At 36.8% G+C, this 12,943-nt stretch overlaps 1 protein-coding gene across 1 annotated transcript in view; it reads right to left on the reverse strand.

Annotated features, from left to right (window-relative positions):
* LOC128732412 (cholecystokinin receptor type A-like) overlaps nucleotides 1-12,943 on the reverse strand; it is a 125,741-nt gene that overhangs the window by 39,342 nt on the left and 73,456 nt on the right. The window contains exons 2-3 of the mRNA XM_053825659.1: nucleotides 9,880-10,077; nucleotides 9,279-9,605 (exon numbers count right to left, since the gene is read on the reverse strand). Of these exons, the coding sequence (XP_053681634.1) occupies nucleotides 9,279-9,605; nucleotides 9,880-10,077 (525 nt within the window). The remainder of the gene's footprint in view (nucleotides 1-9,278; nucleotides 9,606-9,879; nucleotides 10,078-12,943) is intronic.

Consider the following 12,943-nt stretch of genomic DNA (forward strand, 5'->3'; position numbering starts at 1 on the left):
TAAAACCGTTAGTCCTTGGTATATCGTATGTTCGGAGTAAGTTTGTTATTTTAACTTCCGCATTTTTTGGTGTATATGACATTAGGGTGACCATCATAGTAAGCGAGTTCAGCAATGTTCAGCAAAGTTAAAAAACATTAAATTTTAAGTAAATGTGCTAAAGAAATGAAAGTTCTATCTTTTATGGTTGCTAGGCTGGAGCTATTTAAAGTTTTTTGGTCGGGGTGGACCTAAAAAATCCGTTTTTTCTGCATATCTTCTTTCGTGTTTATTTCTCACAAATCATGCCTTCCGAGGACTTTTACATGCATGGAAAACGCACATTTTCTTTGAAGGAATCAAGTTGCTATCTCCTTCAGTTCCGAAGCTACAGGCATTTTTTCTAAAAAAAATGTGGTTTTTCAAATGTCAATAACGTAGAAACTGCTCAAAAGCAGAAAATCGAATTTTGTATAGATGTTTAGTAATATATTGGCCTCCGAAATTAATTGAGATTACATCGGTCCAGGTCGGCCCTTTTTTGCTAGACCGTATTGAATAATGAAGTAAAAATTACCGGTTTACTTACCAAAATCATAATTTTTACGTAAAACGAATGGATTAAAACCTTTGTTATAGTATAACAAAGGTAAAAACCCGATTTAATCCACCTAGTGGTGAAAGGAACCTTTGTTATACCATCTTATATGTCATTTGACATAGGCATTTTCAGTTAAAATATTATGTTTGATTTGTATTTGAATTTGTAATTTTCATAAAACTGACAGAGTCAAATTATATACGCATCACTTTGAACTAAATTCTTATATAAACTGTTTCTTAGGCCCAGCCGTTCTCAAGTTATTCAGTTGTGAAATCTCAAAATTATCTATTGGAGTCAACACATACAAAGTATCCGATAACCGTGTAATCGACTTTCACGGATTTGAACCAAATTTTGTCAGATTGTTCATTTTAGGTCAGAAAGCAAAAATCTTAAATTTGGTGCCGATTGATACCTCCATAAGTGGTACGATTAGTGGTAGTACCTCCTTTTTAAAAAAAGACCCGTTTTGTCAAAACTTTTTATGTTTTACTTACAGATAAACCTGGAAATCTCGACCAACATGTCAACAGGTCCAATGTGCAAATGAGAGATTCTCTTTGCGTTTCTTCTCTTATGCTTATTACGGCGGCATAAATAGATTTCAACCCAATTATTCTAAAGGATAAGCTTTCCAATAACACCAGTAACCGTTTCATGCAAAATAGACGCATTCAAGTGCATTTATGCCGCCGTAATGACCGTAAGGGACGAGTCGCAAAGAGACCTTTTGGAATGCTGCTCGTCAAATATTAGGTTTAGAAAGAAACTATTTTCACATTCAAATTCCAATTCCAATCGAAAATAGTCGAGTAAAAACTGGCTTTTTGCGCTTAGCGTTTTGAGCTGGAAATGATCATTAAGAAATCGACACGTCTTCGGAATTTAATTCAACTGTTTGTTAACGCTGTGCTAGTTATCATCCATATGCATCCTAGCGATAAACAATTTTCAGAGTGTATTTTAAGCTATAAATTATTTTATAGAATATAGGAGAGCAATGAAAACATCGTATACCGATTTTAAAGTGGCTGTTAGCTTCGGGGTACAATGCTAGCCTAACAAGCCAGTCATTGTATGTTCGAATCTAGACTGATCGGTGTCGCTACAGAGTTAATAGGATCTTTGCCCTAGCCCCGTAATTTTCCTGTACTCTAATAACCGGCTGCGAAGTCTGTCGATAAAGAAGGGTCAAGTTCTGAAGGACGTTTACACCCATGGCTTTGCTTTGCTTGATTTTAAAGTGGTTTCTTCAAACAAATCATTAAATTTCGCAACCAGTAAGAGACAGATAGTTACTATATGCAGCAAAGTTGCTTATTTTAGTGTTCTAGAATTTTTGTGAAGACGCTATTTTTTTGGACGCATATAAAAAACAAAAATTTGTGTCACCCTATTAGGTGGATTCACGGTCACCCTAAAAGTGTAAGAAAATGTGCTATATATTATTAATTAACTGCTGCAAAGAAACATCCGTTGAAAAATTACACATTTTTACTATATTATTCTGTTTTAAATGTTTAGTCCAATTAAAGGTTTGGTCATTAAGGTTTTCTTGAATAAATTTCATCAATCATTTTTAAATATCTTTTGACCAGTAGAACCAATCCTTATGAAATTTGGTAAATACATTTGCAGTGTTAAGACCTCTCGTTTAATACTAAAACAATTGAAACTAGATAAATTATCTTGGTTAAAATCGTTACAAAGTATTGTAAATTTTAACGTGTAATTTCAATTACTCTTAACTTTCAAACTAAAAGTCCAATCAAAAAACCATTCAATAGTGATCTATCCGGCTATATTACCTTTCAAATGAGACTAATAGCGCATAAATCGGCTTGGCCATCTCTGAGAAACAGGCGATAATTATTACCTTGTCAAAACACGTTTTTAAGCATAACTTTTAAACTACTTATTTGTTTTCAATAAAACTTCCTGAAAATTTTTATAATTTAGCAAGAGCTTTCATTTGGTACTAAGATCATTGAAATCGGTTGTGTGGTTCCGGAGAAAACCGTGTCACGTAGTTTTCACATTTTTGCTTATAACTTTTAAACGAAACATCGGACCACGAAGCAATTCAATAGTGATATACTAGGCAATAATACCTTTCAAATGAGACTAATAACGCATAAATCGGTTCAGCCATATCCGAGAAACAGGCGATAGAAAATGAGCTGCACACACACACATACACACACACACACACACATACACACACACATACACACACACAGACATTGCTCAGTTCGTCGAGCTGTATCGATTGGTATATGTGATTCGGCCCTCCGGGCCTCGGATCAGTTTCGTGTTTTTCGACCAATTTCTAAACCTTTGTTATATACTATAACAAAGGTAAAACGAAAATAATGCCACTACAAATGTAATTTGATGGATATTTCTTATAGCATTTTTTCTTAGCATTCCGATGGTGGTCTTAAAATCGACCGATTTTTGAGGAAATCATGACGAAAACGGCGATTTTTTGATAAAATTCAATTTGGCGGCCAAACCCAAGATGGCCGCAGATTTTTTTCCACTACGTTCATAAACCCTATCTCTCCTCTTTACAGAACCGTGTCATTTGTAGTTTGTTTCATAGCAAATGTTGGAAATATCACAATTGAATTGTGACAATTCACTCAAGTCGCTTTTTACGCGAAGGATACGCCCCGCGTAAATCAAAACCGCGTCAAAAAATCGCGTAAATAGACGTTTTGAGCACATCCGCGTAAATTCCGAAAATCGCGTAAAAAAATCCGCATAAGTTCCGAAATTCGCGTAAAAAACCGCGTAAATTCCGAAATTCGCGGAAAAAACCGCGTAAATTCCGAAATTCGCATAAAAAAACCGCGTAAATTCCGAAATTAAAGTAAAAACCTAGTGGTGAAAGAAACCTTTGTTATACGGTCTTACTTGCAATTTGAGATAGAAATCGACACAGGTGTAAACCAAACACATGAAATTTTTGGAAATTGAATAAGTCTACAAAATTTGAACCTAATAGAAGCACTTATAAATTTTGATAATTTCTTTTCTCATGAAATTGCTGAGCAAGTTGTTACTAATGAGGGTAAGGGCAAGTAAAGGTAAGTTGTAAGATGAAATATTATTCTTTAACATATACATTGCGTAGTAAAGGTCTAGTTTATAGGTTTTTGAACTATGCATAATTTCCTGTAATGCCATTCTATTTGATTCACTACAATCAAGTTTTCTTGAATAAATTTCATCAATTTTTATGAACCTTCGGTTACTCACGTTGTTGTATTTTGTACACCATATGTAGGTTTTTGAATGCCATATTGTTATAAAGTTACAAATCATATATTACGTATATACTAACGAATATTCTTCGGTAAACTTGTTATGAGCAAAATGTCAGAATAATTCAATGCATTAATAGTTTAAATTGTTAGGAAACAAGATTAGCATAAACCGACATCACAGAAACGAAGCAAGCAGCATATGAGGTGTACCGCAATTGGCCCCAACTGGAATTTTCTCTCGTTTCTTGATATTGAAAAATGGTGTCTGTGTGCAGCAAAACTACCAGCAAATGTAAAATGTTTAAAATGTATCCGTCTGTTGGTAGTCGAGTAATTCGGGGTCAAAATCAGGGTATTGTTTATAATCAAAGTTCTACAGTTCGTAAACAAGCAAACATAGAGGTATACTATGTTCAGCAAAGTTGTGTATTTTTATTATTTATACAACTTTGTAATGCATGAAAAAGCCATACAACAATTACAAAAAGAGCTAAATTAGAAAAACTGATTTTGCAAATTCATACATAATAAATAAGATCTCTTCGTTGAAGAGATAGAAGGTTACTGTCTTCAGCAAAATTTCTTGTAATAATATGCTCTAAAACTTTGCAGAATACATCGATGTGTTATATTGAAACCGAAGGAAAATAATTTTTTTATTTCACTTTTAGGGGGATTAATCAAAATTCAAATTTTATCAGACGATAGATCTTTCAATTTTAAGAAACTCTTCCAAAGGTTTGATAAACTTAAAACCAAGTTTTCCTAGTCAAAACTCTAGTGCGCACGTTTTCTTTGGTTTTGGGCTATTGTGCACACGAGTAACTGTGTTATAAAAGTTGGCGCGAATGTCCGAGGGTTAATATCTTTTGACCGGTAAAACCAATTCTTATGAAATTTTGCATATATATTCGTGGTGTGAAAACCTCTCGTTTGATATTAAAATAATTGGAATTAGGTTATTTATCTGAGTTAAAATCATTATAAATTATTGTTAATTTTGGTGTGGTGTATTCAATTACTCATAACTTTCAAATTAAACATCCAATCAAAAAACCATTCAATAGTGATCTATCCGGCTATATTACCTGCCAAATGAAACTAATAGCGCGTAAATCGGTTTGGCCATCTCTGAGAAACAGGCGATCATTTGAACCTTGTCAAAACTGGTTTTTTAAGGCTAACTTTTAAACCACTTGTTTGTTTTCAATAAAAATTGGCGTGAAGTTTAGCAATAGTAAGAGCTTTTATTCGGTACTAAGATCGATGAAATCGGTTATGTGATTCCGGAGAAAATCGTGTCACGTAATTTTCACATTTTTGCTTATAACTTTTAAACCAAAAGTCGGACCACGAAACAACTTAATAGTGATATACTAGGTAATAATACCTTTCAAATAAAAGTTATAGCAGACGAATCGGTCCAGCCATCTCCGAGAAATAGGCGATTGAAAATTGAAGCGCACACACATACACACATACACACACACACACACACACACAGACATTGCTCATTCGTCGAACCTGATCGATTGGTATATGTGACACGGCCCTCCGGGCCTTGGATCAACTTCGTGTTTTTCGACCAATTCCTAAACCTTTGTTATATTGTATAACAAAGGTAAAAACCGCGTAAATTCCGAAAATCGCGTAAAAAACCGCGTAAATTCCGAAAATCGCATAGAAAAAACAGCGTAAACTCCGAAAATCGCGTAAAAAACAGCGTAAATTCCGAAATTCGCGTAAAAATAGTCGAGTAAAAAGCGACTTCAGTGTAATTATATGAAAATTGTGAACCTTGCTACAAATAACTGGTTGTTTTATTCAGTAAATTTCAAAATTCGCGTGAAAAAAAACCAAGATTTCGCGTAAAAAAAACTGTGGATTTTAACACTACGCGAAAAAATAGACGTTTTGAGCACATCCGCGTAAATTCCGAAATTCAACTAAAAAAACCGCGTAAATTCCAAAAATCGCGTAAAAAACCGCGTAAATTCCGAAATTCGCGTAAAAAAACTGCGTAAATTCCGAAATTCGCGTAAAAAAACCGCGTAAGTTCCGAAATTCGCGTGAAAAAAACCGCGTAAATTCCGAAATTCGCATAAAAAACTACGCAAATTCCGAAAATCGCATAAAAAACCGCGTAAATTCCGAAATTAAAGTAAAAAAAACCGCGTAAATTCCGAAAATCGCGTAAAAAACCGCGTAAATTCCGAAAATCGCATAAAAAACCGCGTAAATTCCGAAAATCGCATAGAAAAAACAGCGTAAACTCCGAAAATCGCGAAAAAAAACAGCGTAAATATCGAAAATCGCGTAAAAACCGCGTAAATTCCGAAAATCGCGTAAAAAAACAGCGTAAATTCCGAAATTCGCATAAAAAACTGCGTAAATTCCGAAATTCGCGTTAAAATACTTTGTGGATTTCAACACTACGAGAAAAAATAGACGTTTTGAGCACATCTGAGTAAATTCCGAAATTCAAGTAAAAAAACCGCGCAAATTCCGAATATCGCGTTAAAAAACCGCGTAAATTCTGAAAATCGCGTAAATTCCGAAAATCGCGTAAAAAAACCGCGTAAATTCCGAAATTTGTATAAAAAAACCGCATAAATTCTGAAATTCGCGTAAAAAAAACCGCGTAAATTCCGAAATTCGCATAAAAAACCGCGTAAATTCCGAAAATCGCGTAAAAAACAGCGTAAATTCCGAAATTCGCTTAAAAGTAACGCATAAATTCTGAAAATCGCGTAAAAAACTGCGTAAATTCTGAAATTCGCTTAAAAATAACGCATAAATTCTTAAATTCGCGTAAAAAAAACCGCGTAAATTCCGAAATTCGCGTTAAAAAACCGCGTAAATTCCGAAATTCGCGTAAATTCCGAAAATCGTGTAAAAAACAGCGTAAATCCCGAAAACCGCGTAAATTCCGAAATTCGCGTAAAAACCCGCTTGAATTCCGAAATTCGCGTAAAAAAAACGCGTAAATTCTGAAATTCGCTAAAAAAAACCGCGTAAATTCTGAAATTTGCTGATTGAAACTGAACTGAAGCTAGATAAAAACTCAATGAAAACTCAGCTAAAACTGAATTGACACTGGACTGAAACTAAATAAAAAGTTGGATTGAAACTAAATTAATGCTCATTTGAAACTTAACTGACCAAAAACTGAACTGAAACTGAGCTAAAACTGAATAAAATCTTAATTGAAGCCTAACCGAATTGAAACTGACTAAAACTGAACTAAAATCTAATTGAAACTAAACTAAAACTGAACTGAAACTGAGTTACAACTGAACTGAAACTGAATAAAAACTTGTTCGAGATTGAGTTGAACTAATATTAAATTGAATCTCAACTGAAAACGGATAAAAATTCGATTGAAACCAAGCTAAGACTAAATTGACACTGGACTGAAATTGGATAAAAACTTAAATGTAGCTTAACTGACTGAAACTAAATTAGAACTGAACTAAAACTTAACTGAAACTAACTGAAAACTAAACTAAAACGGAAATGAAACTGAACTGAAACTAGATAAAAACTTAATTGAAACTGATCTAAACTAAAACTGAATTGAAACTAAAGTTCATCGGTACTAAAACTGAATAAAAACTCAAGTGAAACTAAACTGAAACTGAATAAAACTATTATAGTTATTTGAAACGGAGCTGAACTGACACTGGATAAAAACTTTAACGAAACTGAGCTTAAACTGAACTGAGGTGAACACAGGTTTGAAGATTTTGATTTTTGATCCACTGAAACTGAACTAAACTGAAACAGAATCGAAAATGCACTGAGCCTGGTTAAAAACTTGATTGTAACAGAGCTAAAACTTCATTGATATTGGACTGAAACTGGATAAAAATTTAAATGAAACTGTACTGAACTGAGTTGAAGCTGATTTGAAACTAAACTGAACTAAACCTTAATTGAAACTTAACTGAAACTGAATGAAAGCTTACTTTTGTAAAATTAAAACTGAGCAAAAACTGAATTAATACTGAATTGAAACTTAACTGAAACTAGGTTAAAATTAAATTAAAACGCAGCTAAAACTGAATTGACACTGAATAAAAAGTAAAATGACACTGAACTAAACTAAAACTGAACGTAAGCTGAATTGAAACTAAATTAATGCTTATTTGAAACTTGACTGAACAAAAACTGAACTGAAACTGAATAAAATCTTAATTGAAACCTACCCGAATTGAAACTGAACTAAAACTCAGCTATAATTTAATTGAAACTAAACTAAAACTGAACTGAAACCGAGTAGAAGCTGAACTGAAACTGAATTAAGTTATTATAGAGTTTTTTGAAATTGACTGAACTGAAACTGGAAGAAAACTTAAATGAAGCTTGGCTAAAATTGAAGAGAAACTGAACTGAACTGAAACAGATTTTGATTGATTGAAACTGAACTGAAACAGAATCGAAACTGAACTGAGCCTGGATAAAAACTTGATTGAAACTGAGCTAAAACTTCATTGAAACTGGGCCTAAAACTTAATTGAAACCAAGTTCCAAGCTTCACTGAAACTGAATAAGAGTTTATTTGAAACTGAGCGTAATGAAAACTAAACCGCGTAAATTCCGAAATTCGCGTAAAAAAACAGCGTAAATTCCGAAAATCGCGTAAAAAACCGCACAAATTCCGCAATTCGCGTAAAAAAACCGCGTAAATTCGAAAATCGCGTAAATTCCGAAATTCGCTTAAAAACCGCGCAAATTCCGAAATTCGCGTAAAAATAGTCGCGTAAAAAGTGACTTCAGTGTAATTATATGAAAATTGTGAACCTTGCTACAAATAACTGGTTGTTTTATTCAGTTAATGCCATTGCACACCAAATTTTAGGAATGTTTCTTGTAGAATTTTTTCTCAGCTTTCCATTAAGGGTCTTAAAAGGCAAATCGGTTGGGGGGCTCATGGTGAAAACGGCGATTTTTTGATAAAATCCAAAATGGCCATCTCAAAAATTTTTTTACTCCATTTGAAAGCCATTCTCTTTTTCTATACAGAACCGGGTCATTTGTTAGTTGTTTCATGGTAAATTTATGAAATATCACATGATATAGATTTCAAGGTTTGCTCAAAATTCAACTATTTTTTAAACTGCCAGGCCCCTTGGCGAACGAGGGGTCCACTATTTCGAGGTATCAAAAGTGTAATTCTTATTTTTAAAACCATTTTCAACCAATTAAACGCAAAAGTTCCAATATTTGAAGACCTCGTGTCAGTAGTGGCCCCGTTTCAGCGAGAACTACTCAATTAGGTACTTTTGTCCACCTAGATTTGGGTTTCATCCCACGGTGCGCCAGAAGAAACCTCGTTAATCACGGAAGCCTGTGTGCGAACAAAAGAACTGCTCAACCCCTAAGCAGCCGTAAAACTAGACTATTTGCTGTCATTTCCTTACCTCGATTATTGTTATTATTCCGAGCGCCTTGCGAGCGCCAGCGGCGCCTACTTCGAGTGCTACTTCTATCCAATCCATTGTCTGCTTCCTGCTGCTCACGTTGCTGCTGGTGATGGTGCTGATGGTGCTGATGGTCTCGGCAGGAGCCAATCGTTTTCCCGTACCGCTTGAACCCGTGCGGCATTCCACGGCACAGATTTCGCGTTATCAGCGAATACGTCACGGCCAGGATGGCCAACGGTAGCACCAGCAGTATCACGTCCAGAAACAGATTGTAAGCTCGCTCGTAGCCACGGTCGAACCACAGTTCCCGGCATTTGTGATGGCCTGCGTTGGAGTGTGAAACGGAGAAGAGATAAAAACCAATGACCGATTGGGCGTGAAGGAAATTTTGTGAAAACGGAAAAGTTTTTTTTTTCGTTTGGCGCTATTGACGTTCATTTTCTTGTTTGTTGATGAAGCACGTTAAAGTTGTTCGAATTATACATTTTCCGGTTAAATAATGGAATGAAAACTTGTAATTGGCTCGATTAAATTGTCATTAACCTCCTTTTATTTTCGAACGAAGGGGTGACGATGACGACGACGGCAAATGACTTACCCTGATTGGTTGGGATCAGCTTGCTGAGGGCGGCTATCGGCAGCATGAAGAACAAACTGCCGCACCAGATCAGTGCGATCAGGCGGTACGCGTGGCTCAGCGTTTGCCAGCGGCGGGATCGCAGCGGATGGCAGATGGCGTAGTAACGTTCCACCGAAATTATCACTAAAGTCCAAGCTGACACTGCCACTGAAGAGGCTGTAGGTGAAACGGAAAGGGTTTACAATTAGTTTTTCGTTCATTAAAAAACTCGTTAAACGAAAACAAAAAAAGGTTCGACAATTGCATCGAACCAGGGAGAGGAAGCGCTGACTTTCCGGAAAGTTTATCGAGATCATTTTTGTCCCTTTTCGGCACAGTCTGCATGCCTGCATGCAGACTGTTTGTTGGGAAAATTTTCGGTCCTATCCTACCGTAGTCAGTGTATCGGAAAAAGGGCGGCTTCCCGCCGGGCTTAAAGGAATGATGGCTATCGTCATTATTGTAAGCATTAACATCATTACTTATTCAGTTTGTCATGCTGTTTCATTGGTCGGTCGTTTCCGGAGGCAGTAATCGGAGGCGAAAAAAAACGAACATTAATGACATTCACTTTCCTTCGTGCTGGCTGGCTTGGCTGGTCCAAGCAATACAATTTTCTAACCCACAACCTCATTGTCGTCGTAGCAACGACGAAGACGGCGTCTGAGGATGCAGCAAAGTTGCTATGCCGAAAGACAGTGTTTGTGATTGAAAAAGCATTGGAAACTGTTGCTTGTTCAGGGTTAACTGATTCTCGGATTGTTTGCTTTGTGAGATCCAATTGCGCCCCGCCAGCATTTTTCCATTTCACGCTACAACTACGAAAGAGGCACCATCATCAACGGTATTAAAAAATGAATGTTAAAATAATAACCCTGTCTGTCGGCAGCAGCACATTTGCACGGTTTGTCACACCCCCGAGGACCATTAATCGCACTGTCGGAGACAGTCTGCGTCTGCAGAGAAAGACACAAATGAAATGTAACTTTGTCGTCTGCCAACTGATGGAGAACATACAAATTGGAACAAAATTCAAAGGTGTGACTGCAACCGTGCTCCCAACTTAGGACATTACCTTAATAATTGTCATCCAATCACTGCTCCAAACACCTGTAGCCAATTATTTCTTTCTTAATGCTGTTTTTGTCGGTGTTGTAATTTTACTACCCAAACCCCCTTTGCTATTGTTTCTTTTTTTTTGGTGACGTCAACAGGTCACACAAAGGCATTGCTTATACAGGGGTTTGCCTGACTCCGGTGTCGGTAAAAACGGTATCGGAAAAGGTCGATAGCACCTTTTAGTTTTTCGCTATAGACACGTACGCACGCACGCACTTTATCTTTATTAGCCCTTTTTCGGTTATTGCGTGCAATAACGGTAACGGTCGTTGGTGGTGTGTTGTTGTACAGATGCGAGCAGAAATTACCGAACGCGAGTACCTTCTTCTACTACCTTCTACCTTCTTTTGATTGGCAATTCAGTGAACGACCTAACAAACTGAACGTTATTTTCTACGGCTACGTTGAGATAAAAATCTGACCGTTGGATCGAACAAATAGTTTAGTGTATTTCTGTATCTGCTCTGACATTCCAATCCGGCTTGTGACTTCCGACTCCTTCCGCCAGATGGACACACCAACCACATATTCTGTCACATGATTATATCTTGTATGTTTATCATGGATTTAATAGTGATCTATGAGGCTGTATTACCTTTCAAACAAGCCTAGTAACGCATGAACCGGTTTTGCCATCTCTGAGAAACGTTCAGCTAATCGACACCTAGTACCTAGAAATACAGGTTTAGGCACAACGATTGAACTGCTTATGGTAAATTATTTGTTTTTTTACAAAACTCTGCGCAGCATGGCTTCTGGTCTAAATGCCATTAGTTCATCCCTGAGGGTCCGGAGTATCACTTAACCTTTATTAGCAAAGATACTCCCAACGACTCTAAATAAATCATTATTTATGTATATAGGAAGATTTCAAGGAGTTTAATGGAATTAGGTATTTTTTCTGGTTCCACTTGATTCCTTGGAATTCTCTCTGCGGTACATGCTGCGGAGTTGGCCTGGCCGTTGATAAGAAAAATGATTGATTCAAGTAACCGTCATTTTCCAGGATGCCTTCAAGAATTGGCTGCGTTAGTGTGAGATTAGATTAGATTAGATTTAGCTTCAATTACGTAGTCGTGCTAACGTAAGAACTAGAATGACTCTTAAATACCGTTGGACACTTTACTTTTTGTTCTTACAAAGTACTTTGTCCAAAGGTATTTAAGAGAATTAGACTTAGCGTAATAAGAAAACTGTTGAAATCGGTTAAGCGGTTCCGGAGAAAATGTAATGTCACGTAAGTTGCATATTTTTGCTGGGATTTCGAGCCAGGAGCACTGAGGTTGTTAGTGGATTAGTTCTCTCTCTCTCTCACACACACACACACACACACACACACACACACACACACACACACACACACACACACACACACACACACACACACACACACACACACACACACACACACACACACACACACACACACACACACACACACACACACACACACACACACACACACACACACACACACTTGGGATGGAAGAGCTTGGGATGGAAGATCGGAGTACAGGTTACACCGGGGACATTCCGTAATCTGCGCACCGGACCGAGAAACGAGATCGTGACTCACCAGGGGACAAAGAATCCCCAGTAGACAACCAACGTAAAGACGACCAGGAGGGAAATAACGAATGAAGGGAAAAGACGATGGACCAACCTCATGTTTTAGTCTTGATCTTGACCCCTTATCTTTCCACTCTTTCCCCTCCATTTTCCAAAAAACTTTCATTACTTTTCCGTACCGTCCCTTCATTAATTGGAGAACCATCGTTTCAAAAAATATTAATAAAATATGTTTGACCGCATTTCAAGGTCAAGACTAAAAACTCGCGGTTGGTCTATTTTCATAGGAACGGAGCCTTTCTCCGAACACCCGCGTTGAGAATCGCGAAGTAATACGCTTACAGACGAAGGGGCG

The sequence above is a fragment of the Sabethes cyaneus genome, chromosome 1, assembly GCF_943734655.1.
Source record: "Sabethes cyaneus chromosome 1, idSabCyanKW18_F2, whole genome shotgun sequence".
In the NCBI taxonomy this organism is placed as follows: domain Eukaryota; kingdom Metazoa; phylum Arthropoda; class Insecta; order Diptera; family Culicidae; genus Sabethes; species Sabethes cyaneus.